Here is a 21,160-nt window from a genome sequence, read left to right on the forward strand (position 1 = left end):
CAGCCTAACCCTAACCCATAGGATGCAATTTAGTTGAAATCTTTATTCAGGAAAAAAAAAAACATATTAACATATTTATAATTGTTCATTTGACTTTTTTCTTCTTGAAAATACGTGAACAAAAAAAAGATGTCAATCAATGCCAGGGCAGCAGGACATGGAATCAAACACAAGTGACAGGTGTTTCCAAAAATATATATAAATAAATGAAATTGCTGGAGAGAAGAGTGCAATAATCTCTCTCACATTGTCATGGACACCATCATCATTGCAGATGATAGGTTTGTTTCTTATCAATATGTCGCAGAGCCAATCAGCCCCTTTTAAAGGTCTAGATAACAACGCTGATAAAACATTCCCAATTCCTCTGGTTCAGTTTCTTTAATTTTTAACTGATTTAATTTCGGCTTCATTTCAAAATGTACACCGTAAAAACCGAACACTGTTAAACATGCTTTTTGTGTCTTGTAAACACAAACAAAAGGAGAGCTCATTGTTGTTGTCTATGGTAACTAGTGCTGTGTAGAGGCAGAGCTCCAGAAGCCTTTTTACAGCCTGTTTATGATTAGAAAGGCAGCCAGTAAATGTATATAAACACATCATTTTTGTTCATCATGCAGCATATTTTTTTGCTTGATTGTTGGACTTTGTTTTTGCTTTATTAATTGTGTTTCATTGCAAAGTAGCGCACGACACAGCCAAGACCCCCAGCAGTGTCCACAATCAACAGAAACGTAAGGAGTAAATGTCACCAAGCTGTGACGGACAGCCTAGTGGAACCCAAGTCCAACTGTGACATGTCACTGTTATACGTATACCAATAACTGTCATTGTCATCACCATCAATATTACCACCATCATTAACGAGAATTTACAAAAATATGTGAATTGGTGATTTTTAACTGGGAAAAACTATAATAAAACTTGAAACATCCATCCAACATTACGCAAACGTTCTGTTTCCACGATAGTCACCACCAGGAACCACAAAGGGTTTTTTACACCAATGTCAAGGATCAAATCCGACTGTACACTCTTAGAAACACTCTAGAACCTAAAATGGTCCTTTGGCTGTCCCCATAGGACAACCCTTTTGAATAACCTTTTTTGGTTCCAGGTATAGCCATTTTGGCTTTCATTCAGAACCCTTTCCACAAAGGGTTCTACCTGGAACCAAAAAGGATTCTACCCTGAACCAAAAAGGAGACACGGGGACAGCTGAAAAATCCTTTTTTTTCTAAGAGTTTAGGAGAGGGACTGGGGGGTTGGACTGAGCACAAACATACAGATGGAGAGAAGAGGATGGAGGCAGATGAACAGAAAAAGACAGACGCATGTAAAAGCTCCTCCTGCCAAGAGGTCAATCCCTCGGAATGGAAAAATGACCAATAGCGAAACAAACACAATCAGATCAGCCACAATCCAGAGGTCAACAGTCAACACATCCATGATTAAGACTAAGAGAAACCATAAACCAACATCATTCTCATTGGGTAATTCAGCTCCCCCTGTTTGGCCCAAGGGTGAGGCGGGTCCATCCAGTATTTCAGGGGGGGGGGGGGAGACTTCATAGACTTCATTAGTTGGAAGTGTGGGAGGCAGCACTCTGGAGCGTGTCTCCACAGTATCGCCCTGTCGCCTGGAGAGTGTGTGTGTGTGTGTGTGTGTGTGTGTGTCGCCAGCCTCCTGCGCTTTCCCTCTCTCGGCCGTGCATCTCCTAGTTGAATTTGTCCTGGAAGATGTACAGGTTGTTGGTGGCAGCGATGGCGATGATGTTCTCCGTGGGGTGCCAGGCTGTGTGCAGGATCTTCTTGGTGAAGTCCAGGCTGTCCACACTGATGTCATCCTTGCGACGTTTCCCACCCTGGCAGACGCGGCGAGGCTTGAGAACGGCCCGGGGCTTACTGCTCTCCCTGGACGCCTCCAGGGTCACGTCACGCTTTGTGTTCCGGTCAAACATCCGAAAGAAGTTGTTGTAGGCCCCCGTCATGATCACACTGGGAGAGGGGGGATGGAGAGAAAAGACTCTAGAAGCCCAATTCTGCCCTCATGCACGCTGAACACAAAGTGCACACACATTCACTCCCTGAACAATTAAAAGGGGTAGTAAGAACGGCAAGGGCAACAAAAAAAACACACACACACACACACTCTTCGCCTACCTGTCTGAGCCGTTCCAGGCACACTCAAACTTGTCGAAGATGCAGTCGTTCTCATAAAGGGAGCACAGCTTGCTGCGGAGGTAATCATGCACCTGCAGGAACACACACCAAGATTTAATCAACACACCGTTCACAGCCAACACAGCCAACACAGACCGGACACAGAATCCACGGCATAGTACTCACACAGACGTAGCTCTGTCAACTAACGTTAACACAGGATATTCATTCTGAGAATGTGGAGAACTACTGAACCACATTGTAATCTAATCCACTTAGGGGACACGGACACACACACACACTCTGTCTCTCTGTCTCTCTCTGTGCATGGTGATGCAAGGGCCTGATATGTACAATGAAATCTTTATACATACTAAGCTTAATGGACTCTCTGCATAGGGTCAGCGGTCAATTCATGGTCAATCCCTCTACGACCAAACCATGGTCACAGTTTGGTTGTAAATCAAACCATATTGACATGTTTGTTTCCATACCGTTCTCTCTGACCAATGAAAATATGTTGTGTTAAAGTGAACATTGCCTGTTCTCTCCCCTGACAACCCACCCCTCTCCACTCCCTCGTTTATTTCCTTTTTGACCTTTTGTTATTTTGTCTGTTACCCTTTTCTCCCCCTCATCCTCTCTCCCTCCCCTCCCTTTCGCAATTCATTTCAATGAAGGCAATACATGAGTAAACCCAGCCAAATGAGGAAATACAGAGTTTGAGAGTCCCTCATTCTCACCCATCTCCCACCTCTCTCTCTCTCTGTCTCCTTGCTGCATTGCAGATATGGGTAGGTCTCAGTAAGGTATCCCCCCCCCCCCCCACTCTCTCCCAGTGCAGTTTATGAGTGGAGCTCCTGGCTATAAATAGCACCAGCACATCTTAACCACCCACTCCTGCACTGCACAGCAGAGCATGCCACACGCGCACGCACACACACTACACGGGCACACAACACGCGCACGCCTATATACACACTACACACGTATCACGTGCACTCATTATTTCCTTAATCACGCTAAACACACACTGAACATACAGGAACGCGTGTATCATACACAACATATACAGATGTTACATACATATACAGATGTTACATACACATGCATTTTCAATGTTAGTCATTTAGCAGACATTTAGCTCTTATTCCGATTGACTAACAGCCTAGTGCATTCATCTTAAGGGAACTAGGCGAGACAATCACATATCACAGTCATAGTAAGTTCAACTTTTCCTCAATGAAGTTGCTATCAGCAAAGTGAGTGGTAGTAGACCCTATGTATGTATAGAGGCATTGACATTCAGGCCCAGAGGCTAAACATGTGTAACACACGCTACACACACATACTAAACACATGCATATGAGAGCCCAGCAACTTGAGCTCCGAAAACATCAATTCCATTTTCAGACAGATCTCCCCGACTGACATCAATGCATGGCTTATTCGACAGTTCCACAATCCTAATAATATGTCAATACATATTTGGCCCACGTGTGCTTTGCACAATGCACGCACACTCGCATAGCTTACTGTATATGCTAATAGTAGTAGTACACAAACTGTCTACGTCTCCGTAGTCTCTGGAAAGAGATCCTGTGACGTGCCTTCTGCTTTTGGACAGTAACATGGCGACACTCCATCTTAACTCCTCCTCCACATTTACTGGATTGGTTGAACAGTGCAGAAAATAACCTCCCCCCGGGTCAGTTTTTGTTCTTCTCGTCAAGACTAGTATGTAGGGGATCTGGTTTCAGGCGTTTATTTTTTACGCCTGCTACGTTAGGGTAATGAATCTGTGCTGATAGTAATAGTATGCTGTCTATATCTCTGCTATAGTAATAGTATACTGTCCATGTAATAGTATACTGTCCATGTAATAGTATACTGTCTATGTCTCTGTGATAGTAATAGTGTACTGTCTATATCTCTGTGATAGTAATAGTGTACTGTCTATGTCTCTGTGATAGTAATAGAATACTGTCTATGTCTCTGTGATAGTAATAGTGTACTGTCTATGTCTCTGTGATAGTAATAGTATACTGTCTCTGTGATAGTAATAGTGTACTGTCTATGTCTCTGTGATAGTAATAGTATACTGTCTATGTCTTTGTGATAGTAATAGTATACTGTCTCTGTGATAGTAATAGTGTACTGTCTATGTCTCTGTGATAGTAATAGTATACTGTCTATGTCTTTGTGATAGTAATAGTATTCTGTCTCTGTGATAGTAATAGTGTACTGTCTATGTCTCTGATAGTAATAGTGTACTGTCTATATCTCTGTGATAGTAATAGCATACTGTCTATGTCTCTGTGATATTAATAGTATACTGTCTATGTCTCTGTGATATTAATAGTATACTGTCGCTGTGATAGTAATAGTATACTGTCTATGTCTCTGTGATATTAATAGTATACTGTCTATGTCTCTGTGATATTAATAGTATACTGTCGCTGTGATAGTAATAGTATACTGTCTCTGTGATAGTAATAGTATACTGTCAATGTCTCTGTGATAGTAATAGTATACTGTCTATGTCTCTGTGATATTAATAGTATACTGTCTCTGTGATAGTAATAGTATACTGTCTCTGTGATAGTAATAGTATACTCTCTATGTCTCTGTGATAGTAATAGTATACTGTCTATGTCTCTGTGATATTAATAGTATACTGTCTCTGTGATAGTAATAGTATACTGTCTATGTCTCTGTGATATTAATAGTATACTGTCTCTGTGATAGTAATAGTATACTGTCTATGTCTCTGTGATAGTAATAGTATACTGTCTCTGTGATAGTAATAGTATACTGTCTATGTCTCTGTGATAGTAATAGTATACTGTCTATGTCTCTGTGATAGTAATAGTGTACTGTCTATGTCTCTGTGATAGTAATAGTGTACTGTCTATGTCTCTGTGATAGTAATAGTGTACTGTCTATGTCTCTGTGATAGTAATAGTATACTGTCTATGTCTCTGTGATAGTAATAGTATACTGTCTCTGTGATAGTAATAGTGTACTGTCTATGTCTCTGTGATAGTAATAGTATACTGTCTATGTCTTTGTGATAGTAATAGTATTCTGTCTCTGTGATAGTAATAGTGTACTGTCTATGTCTCTGATAGTAATAGTGTACTGTCTATATCTCTGTGATAGTAATAGCATACTGTCTATGTCTCTGTGATATTAATAGTATACTGTCTATGTCTCTGTGATATTAATAGTATACTGTCGCTGTGATAGTAATAGTATACTGTCTATGTCTCTGTGATATTAATAGTATACTGTCTATGTCTCTGTGATATTAATAGTATACTGTCGCTGTGATAGTAATAGTATACTGTCTCTGTGATAGTAATAGTATACTGTCAATGTCTCTGTGATAGTAATAGTATACTGTCTCTGTGATAGTAATAGTATACTGTCTCTGTGATAGTAATAGTATACTGTCTATGTCTCTGTGATAGTAATAGTATACTGTCTATGTCTCTGTGATATTAATAGTATACTGTCTCTGTGATAGTAATAGTATACTGTCTATGTCTCTGTGATATTAATAGTATACTGTCTCTGTGATAGTAATAGTATACTGTCTATGTCTCTGTGATAGTAATAGTATACTGTCTCTGTGATAGTAATAGTATACTGTCTATGTCTCTGTGATAGTAATAGTATACTGTCTATGTCTCTGTGATATTAATAGTATACTGTCTCTGTGATAGTAATAGTATACTGTCTATGTCTCTGTGATATTAATAGTATACTGTCTCTGTGATAGTAATAGTATACTGTCTATGTCTCTGTGATAGTAATAGTATACTGTCTCTGTGATAGTAATAGTATACTGTCTATGTCTCTGTGATAGTAATAGTATACTGTCTATGTCTCTGTGATAGTAATAGTGTACTGTCTATGTCTCTGTGATAGTAATAGTGTACTGTCTATGTCTCTGTGATAGTAATAGTATACTGTCTATGTCTCTGTGATATTAATAGTATACTGTCGCTGTGATAGTAATAGTATACTGTCTATGTCTCTGTGATATTAATAGTATACTGTCTATGTCTCTGATATTAATAGTATACTGTCGCTGTGATAGTAATAGTATACTGTCTCTGTGATAGTAATAGTATACTGTCTATGTCTCTGTGATAGTAATAGTATACTGTCTATGTCTCTGTGATATTAATAGTATACTGTCTCTGTGATAGTAATAGTATACTGTCTATGTCTCTGTGATATTAATAGTATACTGTCTCTGTGATAGTAATAGTATACTGTCTATGTCTCTGTGATAGTAATAGTATACTGTCTCTGTGATAGTAATAGTATACTGTCTATGTCTCTGTGATAGTAATAGTATACTGTCTATGTCTCTGTGATAGTAATAGTGTACTGTCTATGTCTCTGTGATAGTAATAGTGTACTGTCTATGTCTCTGTGATAGTAATAGTATACTGTCTATGTCTCTGTGATAGTAATAGTATACTGTCTATGTCTCTGTGATAGTAATAGTATACTGTCTATGTCTCTGTGATAGTAATAGTATACTGTCTATGTCTCTGTGATAGTATACTATTACTGTCTATGTCTCTGTGATAGTATACTATTACTGTCTATGTCTCTGTGATAGTATACTATTACTATACTGTCTATGTCTTTGTGCTGATAGTGAAGTTGAGCTCCTCACTTGATATATCTCCAGGGGCTTGTTCTCCATGTTGAGGTCCCACACCTTGGCGGTGAGGTAGTCTCTGGTCAGCAGGTAGCGCCCGCTGTGGCTGAACTTGACGTCCGACACAGACGAGATGATTTCCGAGAAGAAGGAGCGGTTACTGGGGTCCTCCGGCTCCTCAAACACTAGAGGAGGAGAGGAGAGGGGGATGAGTGTTTGGGGGTAGAGGTGGGGGTAGTGTGTGTGTGTGGGGGTGGGTTGGTTCTCCTATCCTTGTGGGGACTTAAAATCCACAAAAGTCCCAACAAGGATAGTAAAACAAGGAAAATTCTCCCTAGTGGGGACATTTCCCATGTTCCCATGAGGTCGAAGTCTATTTTAAGCTTAGGGGTTTGGTTTAGGGTTACAATTAGGGTAAGGGTTAGTGGTTAGGTTTAGGGCTAGGAGTTAGGTTTAGTGTTTGCGTTACGGGTTAGGGTTCATTTTGAATGGAATAGAAGAACAAAATGTGTGTGTATGTCTGATGGTAGGCTATGTCTGTCTGTATGTCTATGTCTGTGTGTGGGAGTACTCACGTTTGGAGTGTTTGTCACACAGTGCGGCCTCTCTCATGTCACAGAGACGTAGAGTTCCCTTACTGCTGCTATAGACCAACAGGTTACAGTGGTGAGGGTGGAACTCTGCTGCTGTTATCACCTCTGTCAGATCCTCCATGTTCACTGGCTTAATGTCCACGATGTCTGGGGCACAGGGGTTCAGGACTACAGCAGAGAGTACTGTATACACACACATTATGATAATAATTAAACAATTACGCAATAAAGCACGAGGGGGTGTGGTATATGGCCAATATACCACGGCTAAGGGCTGTTCTTATGCCTGCCGCAACGCAACGCGCCTGGATACAGGCCCTTAGCCGTGGTATACCACAAACCTCCGAGGTGCCTTATTGTTATAAACTGGCTACCAACTTAGAGCTGTAAAATAAATGTTTTGTCATACCCGTGGTATACGTTCTGATTTTCCACGGCTGTCAGCCAATCAGCATTCAGGGCTCGAAACACCCAGTTTATAATATACAATATAATACAGCATACAAACTAATTTGATTTTGTGTGTTTGTGTTTGATTAAAAACATAGTACACATACAGTACCTGTCAAAAGTTTGGACACATCTACTCATTCAAGGGTTTTTCTTTATTTTTACTTTTTTCTACAAATAACACATATGGAATCATAAAGTAACCAAAAAATTGTTCAACAAATGTAAATATATTTTATATTTGAGATTCTTCAAAGTAGCCAGCCTTTGCCTTGATGAAAGCTTTGCACACTCTTGGCATTCTCTCAACCATCTTCATGAAGTAGTCACCTGGAATGCATTTCAATTAACAGGTCTGCCTTGTTAAAAGTTAATTTGTGGAATTTCATTTGAGCCAATCTGTTGTGATGTGACAGAGTAGGGGTGGTATACAGAAGATAGCCCTATTTGGTAAAAGACCAAGTCCATATTATGTCATGAACAGCTCAAATAAGCAAAGAGAAATGACAGTCCATGATTAATTTAAGACATGAAGGTCAATCAATCTGGAACATTTCAAGAACTTTGAAAGTTTCTTCAAGTGCAGTCATAAAAAACATCAAGGCACACTTATTAACCAGCACGGCTACCACAGCATTCTGCAGCGATACGCTATCCCATCTGGTGTCACGTCCTGACCATAGTAAGATGTGATTTTCTATGGTAGAGTAGGTCAGGGCGTGACAGGGGGTGTTTTGTGCTTTTCTATGTTTTCTATTTCTATGTTTAAGTTCTAGTTTTTCTATTTCTATGTTGGGGCTTTTGGGTTGATCTCCAATTGGAGGCAGCTGGTCCTCGTTACCTCTGATTGGACATCATATTTAAGTAGGGTTTTCTTCCTGGGTTTGTGGGTGATTATCTTTTGAGTAGTGTCTGTTTCGCTCTGCGTCACGGTTTGTTGTTTTTGTAAATTCAGTTGTTTTGTGTATTGCAAAAGTTTCATGGATTTAATAAAATGTGGAACTACAACCACGCTGCACTTTGGTCCGATCCTTTTGACAGCCGTGACAACTGGTTTGCGCTTAGTGGGACTATAATTTCTTAATCAACAGGACAATGACGCAACACACCTCCAGGCTGTGTAAGGGCTATTTGACCAAAAAAAAAGAGTGACGGAGTGCTGCATCAGATGCCCTGGCCTCCACAATCACCCGACCTCAACCCAATTGAGATGGTTTGGGATGAGTTGGACTGCAGAGTGAAGGAAAAGCAGCCAACAAGTGCTCAGCATATGTGGGAACTCCTTCAAGACTGTTGGAAAAGCATTCCAGGTGAACGTGGTTGAGAGAATGCCAAGAGTGTGCAAAGATGTCATCAAGGCAAATGGTGTTTACTTTGAAGAATTTAACATCTAAAATATATTTTGATTTGTTTAACACGTTTTTTGGTTACTATATGATTCCTTATGTGTTATTTCATAGTTTTGATGTCTTCAATATTATTCTACAATGTAGAAAAGAGTAAGAATAAAGAAAAACCCTTGAATGAGTAGGTGTTCTAAAACTTTTGACTGGTACTGTACATGCAGTGCATATTAAAAATGATATGTGAAAACACACTGATATCAATGCATATACTATTATACACATATACACCTCTAGGAGTAGTGGGAGGATAATCCCAAATGTATCTGAATTGTACCAACGCAAATCCTGTCTGGGGCGAGGAGTGTGTGTGTGTTCTATTGAGCCGCATTATAATCCAGAAAAGGAGTGAAATATTCATGGTACAGTTTTAATAATTAATTAAGCTGCATTTTCACTCCTCTGCAACCATTCCCCTCCCCCACGTCACTTTGTGTGTTCTGTTGGAATCTGTGTCTATATGTGAGTAGGTTCATTTGTGCGTGTGTGTGTGTGTGTGTGTGTGTGTGTGTGTGTGTGTGTGTGTGTGTGTGTGTGTGTGTGTGTGTGTGTGTGTGTGTGTGTGTGTGTGTGTGTGTGTGTGTGTGTGTGTTGAGCAATAGTCTGATCTTAAGGATACTGAAGCTGCGGTCGGTGATGCCCAGATGCCAGAGGTTGATCCTCAGGTCGTCAGCTGACATGTAGGTCTCGTGGTCGGAGTTGACGGAGATGGAGTTGACGTGGTAGGTGTGGGCGTTGGCAAACACACGCCGAGGACTCACCTCCACCATCAGATCCATGGGCTTCAACACCGGCACCTAGACAGAGTACAGAAGATACAGTCAGAAAACACAACACAGAAGATACAGTCACAAAACACAACACAGAAGATACAGTCTGAAAACACAACACAGAAGATACAGTCACAAAACACAACACAGAAGATACAGTCTGAAAACACAACACAGAAGACACAGTCACAAAACACAAGACAGAAGATACAGTCACAAAACACAACACAGAAGATACAGTCACAAAACACAACACAGAAGATACAGTCTGAAAACACAACACAGAAGACACAGTCACAAAACACAACACAGAAGACACAGTCTGAAAACACAACACAGAAGATACAGTCACAAAACACAGAGAAATGTACTATGTGGTGAGTAGACTCAAAATTATGAGATCAAATAAGGTTTTACATTCATAGAATCAAGATTTGTCCAAAATGGGAGCTTCGAAATAATTGTATCTTTAAAGAGAGCACAAATGGAAAACCACAGAGAAAAACCATTAGGAATACCTGTAAAAATGTGATATCGCTTGTGGAGAAAATGATAGTCTGTTATTTTCTCTGGCCATAACAGCTGGCAGTATTTACTGTTGCCAAGCAGACAAACATACATAAACCTTGTGCCAATGACCCACTTTTATAAACGCACCACTGACCTACTTATGCTGTCCGAACTAGAACGCGTGCGTGCGTGTGTGAGTGAGTGTGTGTATGTGTGCGCATGTGTTTGTGTGTGTATGTGTGTGTGTGTGTGTGTGTGTGTGCATGTAACACAGACATAACATACAGAACATACAGTGGCTTGCGAAAGTATTCACCCCCTTGGCCTTTTTTATATTTTGTTGCCTTACAACCTGGAATTAAAATAGATTTTTGGGGGGGATTTGATTTACACAACAAGCCTACCACCATGCAAAATATTTTTTATCGTGAAATAAACAAGAAAAAAACGAAAAAACTGAAAACTTGAGCGTGTATAACTATTCAATCACCCAAAGTCAATACTTTGTAGAGCCACCTTTTGCAGCAATTACAGCTGCAAGTCTCTTGGGGTATGTCTTTATAAGCTTGACACATCTAGCCACTGGGATTTTTGCCCATTCTTCAAGGCAAAACTGCTCCAGCTCCTTCAAGTTGAATGGGTTCCGCTGGTGTACAGCAATCTTTAAGTCATACCACAGATACTCAATTGGATTGAGGTCTGGGCTTTGACTAGGCCATTCCAAGACATTTAAATGTTTCCCCTTAAACCACTCGAGTGTTGCTTTAGCAGTATGCTTAGGGTCATTGTCCTGCTGGAAGGTGAACCTCCAGCCCAGTCTCAAATCTCAGGAAGACTGAAACAGGTTTCCCTCAAAATTTTCCTTGTATTTAGCGCCATCCATCATTCCTTCAATTCTGACCAGTTTCCCAGTCCCTGCCGATGAAAAACATCCCCACAGCATGGTGGTGGCAGCATCATGGATGGTGTTCTCAGGGTGATGAGAGTTGTTGGGTTCGCGCCAGACAAAGCGTTTTCCTTGATGGCCAAAAAGCTAAATTTTAGTCTCATCTGACCAGAGTACCTTCTTCCATATGTTTGGGGAGTCTCTCACATGCCTTTTGGCGAACACCAAACATGTTTGCTTATTTTATTCTTAAAGTGGTCCTACGGACAGATACTCCAATCTCCGCTGTGGAGCTTTGCAACTCCTTCAGGGTTATCTTTGGTCTCTTTGTTGCCTCTGATTAATGTCCTCCTTGCCTGGTCTGTGAGTTTTGGTGGGCAGCCCTCTCTTGGCAGGTTTGTTGTGGTGTCATATTCTTTCCATTTTTTAATAATGTATTTAATGGGGCTCCGTGGGATGTTCAACATTTCAGATATTTTTTTATAACCCAACCCTGATCTGTACTTCTCCACAACTTTGTCCCTGACATGTTTGGAGAGCTCCTTGGTCTTCATAGCGCCACTTGCTTGGTGGTGCCCCTTGCTTAGTGGTGTCGCAGACTCTGGGGCCTTTCAGAACAGGTGTATATATACTGAGATCATGTGACACTTAGATTGCACACAGGTGGACTTTATTTAACTAATTATGTGACTTCTGAATGTAATTGGTTGCACCAGATCTTATTTTGGAGCTTCATAGCAAAGGGGGTGAATAGGTATGCACCCACCACTTTTCCGTTTAAAACAACAACAAAAAAATTAAACAAGTATTTTTTTTCATTTTGGACTATTTTGTGTATGCCCATTACAACAAAATAGGAAAAACACCAACAGGGTGAATATATTTGCAAGGCACTGTAGATACAATGGAAAGAAAGAAAGAAAGAAAGAAAGAAAGAAAGAAAGAAAGAAAGAAAGAAAGAAAGAAAGAAAGAAAGAAAGAAAGAAAGAAAGAAAGAAAGAAAGAAAGAAAGGAAAGGGAGAAAGAAAGAAAGAAAGAAAGAAAGAAAGGGTCCAGGGTGACATGATAACGATAAGATAGATAGATAGATAGATAGATAGATAGATAGATAGATAGATAGATAGATAGATAGATAGATAGATAGATAGATAGATAGGCTGAGAAAATAAAATGTGTCTACCTGTAGTGAGGTGACAGTGGAGAGGTCCTTTATCCTGCCCTCCTCATCCTTCAGGTTGTAGCCTTCAGGCCTCTTGTCACGCTCACTCACCTTCCATAGCTTAATGGTCTTATCTGATAGACAGACAGACAGCACAATACACCAATCATACAACTTCAATAGCCTTATCTAAGAGACAGACAGGGCAATCAGCCAATCATATGCCTCAGACGACTTATCTGAGAGACCGGCAGCACAATGAACCTAGCATATGCCTCAAACATCCTTGTCTGACAGACAGGATAATTCCCCAATCATATGCCTCAGACCATCTCATCTGTGAGACAGACACGGCAATCAACTATCATATGTTTCAAATCATCTCATCTGTGGTCAGTTAAAAAGCTAGAGGGATAGGTAGATTCAATGTAGACCATGAGTGGTGCATCTACCAGTGTATGAAGCAGGTCATATGGGAATTACATTGACAATGTATGGAGGATTGCAAATGATATTGCCATGTTATTACACTAACATTCTAATAGCTTCCTGGTGCTAAGGCAGAGGTCCCTCACCATTGGTGGAAAGGAGGAAGTGGGCGGCGTTCTGCTGAGGCAGCCATCGTATCTTGTTGATCTTCTCCTCGATCTCCAGACTCTTAAGGTAATCAAACTCCGGCTCGTGGCTCTGGAATGTGCTGTAGACATTATACTCTCCCTGGGAGTACGGCTCTGTCTTACACTGCAGCAAGATAGAGAGAGAGTTCGATCCAACACACACACACACACACACACGTGTAGTGTAGTGCTGGAGTCAATTCAATCTGAACTGTAGTTATTTCATGAAGTTGCTTAAAACTGAAGCGAACGCCGAATGAACACACACAGTACCAGGTCTGCGTGGCTGTATGTGTGTGTGTGTGTGTGTGTGTGTGTGTGTGTGTGTGTGTGTGTGTGTGTGTGTGTGTGTGTGTGTGTGTGTGTGTGTGTGTGTGTGTGTGTGTGTGTACCTACCTCAGGTTCCCTCTGGAAGATGACCACTCGCCCCCCCTTATCCCCTGTGGCCAGGAGCTCTCCAGTGTGGTTGAACTCTACAGTGGAGATGATATCAGCTGCAGACAGGAAAGAGAGAGGGAGGGAGAAAGAGATGGAGGGAGAGAGAATGGAGAAGGGAGAGAAAGAGTAGCTATAAGCAAACAGAACGAAGATAAACATTCACCATAATGAATTGTTCGTTATCAGCTGGCACTGTAAGCAGCATCACCCAACAATGCAGCAAGTAACGACATAAATGAATAAAAAGGAACATTTAACTAAACCCACCCACACATAAATATACACCCACACACAGAAAATCTCACATCAGACAAAGGTGTTGTTATCTAAGCTTGCTTCTGACATACTGCGACAACACTGATGCCCAGCTACAAACTGAACAGTGAACGGCGTTGAGTGAAGAGTGAATGTTGCTACGTGAACTCTCCTAACCCTCCGAACTCTACTAACCGTCCCAGTGTCTTCCTGAGACACTACAGGCCAGTCTGAGGAGGAGAAGGCCTGTTGTAGCAGACAGGGACCTTCCTGTCAGAAAGCATCTCTTACTTCCCGGTGACTGATTCAATCTTACATTCGATTACAGTGGTATTCACAGTCAGTGGAAAGCCTGATTCAGTTTGAATGGCCTGACGAGAGAGAGAAGAAGAAAAAAAACTGTCGGGAGAGGTCGTCTTCGACACTGTTCAACCAATCCAGTGAATGCGGAGGAGGAGTTAAGACGGAGTGTTGCCTTGTTAACGCCCAAAAGCGGAAGTCGCGTCACAGGCTCGCGTTCCATTTCCCCTAAAGAAAACAGATGCATCCGGTTGTAGCCGACCCCACTGAGGGTGCACACAGCCTAACTGGTTCTATTGATAATAGGTCATTTGAATAAAGAGGTCTGCTTATAAACTGTGTATAAACCATTAACCATTAGTAAAGTGTCTATAAATCATAGTACTGATAATAATAACAGAACTGCTGTTATGAAAATAATTCTCTCTCTCTCTCTCTCTCTCTCTCTCTCTCTCTCTCTCTCTCTGTCTCTCTCTCTCTCTCTCTCTCTCTCTCTCTCTCTGTCTCTCTCTCTCTCTCTCGCTCCCTCTCTCTCTCTGTCTCCCTCTCTCTCTCTGTCTCTCTCTCGCTCGCTCCCCCTCTCTCTCTCTCTCTCTGTCTCCCTCTCTCTCTCTCTCTCTCTGTCTCTCGCTCGCTCCCCCTCTCTCTCTCTCTGCCTGACAAATAGTGGAGCAATGTGCGTGCGTTTGCGTGTTTGTGTGTGTGTGTGCACAGGGGAGTGGAGGACTGGAGGAGTGGGGGGGTATTGCTCGTGCATGGGGTTGCCATGGCAACAGGCTGAAGTGGTCTGGCTCTAGCAGCAGCAGCAGCCCGGTAGGAGAGGAAGACAGTAGCAGGGGAAGCAGGAATCATCAATCTGGGGGACATAATGGGCCTGCCGTGCCTAGCCCACAAAACAGCCCAAATTAAATCTGGAGCGCCGTCGCAGCAACTCACTGCACGGGCCGCCGCCACACACACACACACACACACACACACACACACACACACACACACACACACACACACACACACAAAACACACAGGACACACAGGACACCCAGGCCTCACAGTACATACGCAGTTGCTCTCACACCCATATATCTCAGAGCACACACATCAAGGCGCGCACACACAGCACGTACAGTTTCTCCAAGCACACGCACATCAAGCTCATCTAAGCATCACCAGAGAGCAGACATACAGTAGCTAAATGGAATATGGAGCACTTTCTCTCTCTCTCTCTCCTCTCTCTCACTACTGCGACACACATCACCGACCCTATGGAAGTGTACCGCAGCAGTACTGTTGGTCCAAGCAGAGATTCCCTCCCCGTGCAGAGTCCCTGCAGAGTCCATATCACAGCTCTGTGGCGCAGTGGGAAGCTGAGTGGATGTGTCCTGTGGTGTCATAGCCGGCCTGGTCTCCCATTCAATTACCATCAGGACCCACCGACCAGAGATCCAGAACACTGGTACAAGTGGCCGTGCTGACTGACTCATCACCTAACTACACTCTGAGCGTATACACAAGCACGCATTGTCCCCGTACACACACAGACATACCAGTGGAGGCTGGTGGGAAGAGGTATAGGAGGACGGGGTCATTGTAATGGCTGGAATGATTGGAACGGTGTCAAATATGTGGTAAAGCTCCTCCCACCGGCCTCCTCTGTTACATACAAACGTGCACGCTAATGAACATGTCCGTCACAAAACGAACACGTAAACACGCACGTGTCCTTCCCACACTAATCTCAGCACCCAGAACCAAATCATAAGATACTTTTCACACACCAGCACATAAGCACGAATGCACACACTGTGACGCACACACCAACACGGACACAAAGTGCTGAAGGGTCGATAAGGATGGTAGGTAGTCCGTTTTGGGGGGGAGGGAGAACGAAGGGAGGATGAGGCGTCCTACTGTTCCAATTATTGCAATCTCTGGTCTGGGTAAACATTACTGCCAATACCACTCTCTTAACAGCATGGTCAAACTAATAATACCAAACCCAACACCTAGCAGGGGACGTGTGGGCGGGCGGGGCTGTGTGTTTGTACGTGTCTGTCCACATACACTCAATCACCCTCCGAAATAAAGAGGGAGATGCTTGGTTATGGAAACAATCTATTAGCACCGGAGAGAGAGGAGAGAGAGAGAGAGAGAGAGAGGAGAGCTCTGATATGTCATATATCTACAATACATACTCATATAGCCCCTATACATGTCAAGGATTAGATTCTATGTCAAAACTATACCGTATCTATACCGAATCCATATTAGCCATATAGATGTCTAAAATCCCCATGAGGAATGGATGGATAGGTGTGTGCAGGGATAGTCCTCTGCCCTACAGCATTGACTCCGGCGATAATGAGTGTAGGAAAAGACACGTCCTCTGTGAGACTGGAGTTCGTCTGGTCAAACTCTATTTCAGGAAATCAATGACACACACGCACACATACACACGCTGAGATACATACACTCACAGAGACAGATGCACACAGAGACAGACACACAGTCACACACTCGACACAAACAGTCCCGCATATATTCACACAGATGGACAAATAGACAGTCCCTCGTACACACACTCACACAAAGACACACACAGACAGACATATAGACTTACGCACGCACACGCACACAAGCACGCACGCACGCACATGTGCACACACACGCACACACAGTGCTCTGGGTCTCGATGTATCTGAATAAGTGATTCATTGGTCATTCATTTATACGGTATACAGTATAAACACACCTTCAGTGTAAGAGGCAAACGGCTCGGGCTCCAGAGAGAGGGAAGTGATGTCGGAGCACAGGACCTGGATGGGGTTCAACATCCTGGGGGAGGAGTCCGGGAGAGGGGAAGAGGCGGGGCCTGGCGGGGCGGGGCTCTTCAGGCAAAAGCCACGAGCAGCCCTGCAAGAGGGGGGCAGTAGGGTCTCCATTACACTGCATCACAACCATCCAAAGGGATTACACAGGGAGGGAGGGAGGGAGGGAGGGAGGGAGGGAGGGAGGGGAGGGAGGGAGGGAGGGAGGGAGGGAGGGTGGTTGACTTGTGGTGCATCTCAAATGTCTAAAGTGTCCACTTTCCTTCATCTGCACTACTATGAAAGTAATGGTGACATTGTTAGTACTGTAGTGACTGATTCAAACAAATCATGCACGTTGTCATGGTTTTGTGATATTATTATCATGAACGTGTCTGTTTCACCATCCTAACGCCACTGTCCTGGCACCCGCAGCCAAAGGACAGGACAGGAGAGGAGAGGAGAGGAGAGGAGAGGAGAGGAGAGGAGAGGAGAGGGAGAGAGAAAAACTCTATAGGGCAGGAGGGGGGAGAGAGGGGGAGTGTGAGGGGGTTAAATATCCTCCCCTCTTTGCGCCTAGGGCAGAAAACCCCTGGAGACTGGAGAGGCCTCATAGCTGACATTGCTACAGATACACTGCTGTGTGTGCACATACATATACACACACACGTACAGCAAACACACACACTAAAAGATAGACATACACACAAACACATACTGTATATACAGTAACAGACAGAAAATCACAAACACTACTACAAAAAAAAAAAATGTAGAGCAGACACACACACACACACACACACACACACACACACACACACACACACACACACACACACACACACCACACACACACACACACACAAACACACACACACACACACACACAAAAACACAGACACAGACAAAAAGTTATTGAATAGGGATGAATATAGTTCTGTTAATTGTTCATCACTAGCCTATGTAATGAGTAACACCAGGAGAAGAATGGAGAGGGGGTGGAGGAATAGACGAAAGAGGGTTAGATGGGAGGAAGACTGGGGGAAGTGGAGAGATAGAGTCAGATGGAAGAGGAGGGGGATGATGCTGAAGCATATTGTATACCGGGACATACAACATCCTAATCCTCCTGGGACTATGGGATCTGTTTATTCCTGTGTGTCTACACTCATGTCTACACTCCAAAGATACTAAAACGCCATAGTATATATTCTATAAAACTATCTTCTCTTGAAGATTTTCAGAGACATACTATATTACCATCATAGTATGCAAATACTATGATGTATGCTTGAGGACTAGGTGAATGGTCCCGCTAATACATTACACCTCTTTGTCTGGATAGGAGTCACGTAGGCCTGTATTTCTGCTCTCTGTGAATAATCAGTGACTGGCTGTGATTTGATTAATTAATTTGGCTATTATTAGAGGGCGGGGCTAACCTGTCAATCACCCAAGGCCACTCCGAACACACCGTGTTTATCTTCCTGTTCAGTTTCCATGGTGATGGATGGATGATGTATGGAAGACAGAGTGCATTCAATGGAAAACACGTTCAGTATCCATTCACACACAGAGAAAGAAGTATTTCAGAGGCAGAAGTATTACACGCACTCGCACACACTCCTGTATGAGACATTGTTCATTCATACACACTAACACAAACACAGTCCAGTGTAAGTGAAATTATATAAGCAACAGAAAGAAACACAGGATGTAATGGGATTATCGAGAGAGGGACATGCAAGGCTCACGACCCCTTAACAGTCTGGAATTATAATCTCTGCCTCTCCGAGTCATGCTGCTGAACAATGTTGCTGTGTGAAAACAGCCCAGTGTTCCCGCCAGATTAGCAGTGTATAGTTCAGATTAACAGGAGTACAGAGGGATATTGGAAGATTAATCCTGAACTCTGATACCATGATGAAACACAGACAACTTCCTCCTCTGTTCTGACGCACGTCACTCGGCGGTCAGGTGCCCGCCCGCCCGCCCACGCACACTCAACAACAACCAGTGTGAGAGAGAGAGAGAGAGAGAGCGAGAGAGAGAAAGAGAAAGAGAGAGAGCGAGAGGGTTTAGAGCTAAACATTCACCGGTATTAAATGTGTTATTAGTATATATCCTATAAATGTACCATGTCAGAGGGGACTTGGATGCATGTAATACAATAATGTTAGATTTCGGTAAAAACGTCTGGTGTGCTTTCATTTTTGACCGAAAAAAAACAAATGAGTCACTTGCAGATATGCATGTACTGTATGCACAATGCACAGATACAAACAGTCCACCTCCTGCACACACAAACATACTGTACACACGCACCTAGACAGACTCAGAGCTCTGACGGTAAAGGTGTGGCCTTGAACAGTATCACATACTGACACAACCACAGAGGGACGAGAGAGGGACGAGAGAGAGAGAGAGAATGAGAAATAAAGGAGAGATCCGAGCTAAAGGATGGAGAGGGATGACAGGAGAGAGGGAGGAGAGAATAGAGGACAAAATCGGTATTTTAAAGAGATTAGTACAAAAGAAAAGAGCAGAGAGAGAAGTGCTCCAGGCCCTGTTTAGGTCTGCTATAGCAACTATAAGTGACTTTCACTTGTATGAAATATCATTAATCCTCTTATAAAAGATTAGAGATCCATCCTATATTAACAAAAAATAAATCATTCTCTCACACACACATAAACTTACATAAACAGTCATAGAACAGACACACACACACACACACACACAAAGCATACAATATATAGATCACACGCATACATACACACGCGCACTGAACCCTTACCCTCTCTCTTGCCTGGGGTGGCAGGTAACCTAGTGGTTAAAGCGTTGGGCCAGTAACCGAAAGGTTACTGGATCGAATCTCTGAGCTGACAAGGTAAAAAACGTGTCGTTCTGCACCTGAACATGGGCAGTTAACCCACTGTTCCCCGGTAGGCCGTCAATGTAAATAAGAATTTGTTCTTAACTGACTTGCCTAGTTAAATAAATAAATAAATAAAAAATGTAATTACCTTCAGTCACATAGTTGTGGTCTCGGAGGAAGCCGTGGTTGAGCGTTCGGGTGGTGTCAGTGTCCTCGCCCATCAGCAGGGGTGCGGTGTGCGCCCGTCCCTGGGGGGCAGCTTAGATCCGTGGGGGGGGTCCCGGCCAGCGCAGCGCCCATACTGCCCAACGCCGCCTCAGCACAGGGGCGCAGAGCGAAGCATTCTGGGACAGGGAGAGGGCCGACGACGCGGACACGCTGGCAGAGCAGTGAATGACACACCAGCTCTGCTCTTACACTAACACCCGCACGCACGTTCACTGACACACTCACACAGAGGTTGAGAGCGGCGGATCTTCTTTTCTACGTCGATGCTCCGAGGGGGGAGGGGAGGATGAGGCGCTGAGCCGAGCCCCGGACTCAGTCAGCATCTGCAGTGCTGCTGCTCCTGCTGCGGTGCTCACACACACACACACGGACCTAACACATTAACACACACACGCAGCCCGTTGCCTCTGGTCGGGTAGTCCTCGATAGAGCAACCACGAAGACCGTCCTTCTCTCTCTCTCTCAGCCAATGGAGTCCTTCTCTGACGCTACGCTACAGCCAGGGAGAAATCCTGCCGGCCTGTTTTTCTGCTGCAGTGTCAGCTTTGGCGTATGTGTGAGTGTGAGAGCGTGTGTGTGTGTGAGGGAGAAAGAGAGGTAGAAAGAGAGAAAGAGCGAGAGAGAGAGAGAGAGAGAGAGAGAGAGAGAGAGAGAGGGAGGGAGGGAGGGAGGGAGGGAGGGGAGGGAGGGAGGGAGGGGAGGGAGGGAGGGAGGGAGGTTCTATCCTGCTGTTGTAGTACGTGTGTGACACATCAGAATAGACTCCTACCAGCTCGGCCAATCAAAGACGAGCTGCGATATGCATGACCACTGACTGCAGGTGATTAGAGACAAGAGGGAGAGAGAGAGAGAGAGAGAGGATGAAAAAGAGAAAGTGGGGGATGGATGGGAGAGAGAGAGAGAGGCAGAGGGGAAAAGAGGTGTGATGGATGAGAGAGAGAGAGAGAGAGAGAGAGAGAGAGAGAGGCAGAGGGGAAAAGAGGGGGATGGAGGGAGAGAGAAGAGAAAAGAGGAAGGTATGCTGTA

The 21,160-nt window shown here is 43.5% G+C and overlaps 1 protein-coding gene across 3 annotated transcripts; it reads right to left on the bottom strand.

The window, feature by feature from the left end:
- Positions 1-23: 23 nt before the first annotated feature.
- On the bottom strand, positions 24-20,740 carry LOC106604865 (serine/threonine-protein phosphatase 2A 55 kDa regulatory subunit B gamma isoform). 3 transcript variants are annotated; one of them, XM_014199946.3, is made up of 10 exons: positions 20,055-20,740; positions 16,974-17,134; positions 13,628-13,725; positions 13,190-13,355; positions 12,636-12,748; positions 9,909-10,086; positions 7,419-7,583; positions 6,859-7,028; positions 2,163-2,254; positions 24-1,997 (listed from the first exon to the last, which is right to left on the bottom strand). In XM_014199946.3, the coding sequence occupies exons 2-10, from the start codon at positions 17,053-17,055 to the stop codon at positions 1,718-1,720; spliced, it is 1,344 nt and encodes a 447-aa protein (XP_014055421.1). In that variant the 5' UTR covers positions 17,056-17,134; positions 20,055-20,740; the 3' UTR covers positions 24-1,717. The 3 variants fall into 3 exon arrangements, with proteins under 3 accessions (XP_014055421.1, XP_014055423.1, XP_014055424.1); XM_014199948.3 differs by lacking the exon at positions 16,974-17,134; XM_014199949.3 differs by lacking the exons at positions 12,636-12,748; positions 13,190-13,355; positions 13,628-13,725; positions 16,974-17,134; positions 20,055-20,740 and adding an exon at positions 10,578-10,679.
- Positions 20,741-21,160: the final 420 nt, after the last annotated feature.

This window comes from Salmo salar, chromosome 05, assembly GCF_965601325.2.
Source record: "Salmo salar chromosome 05, fSalSal1, whole genome shotgun sequence".
NCBI classification, from domain to species: Eukaryota; Metazoa; Chordata; class Actinopteri; order Salmoniformes; family Salmonidae; genus Salmo; species Salmo salar.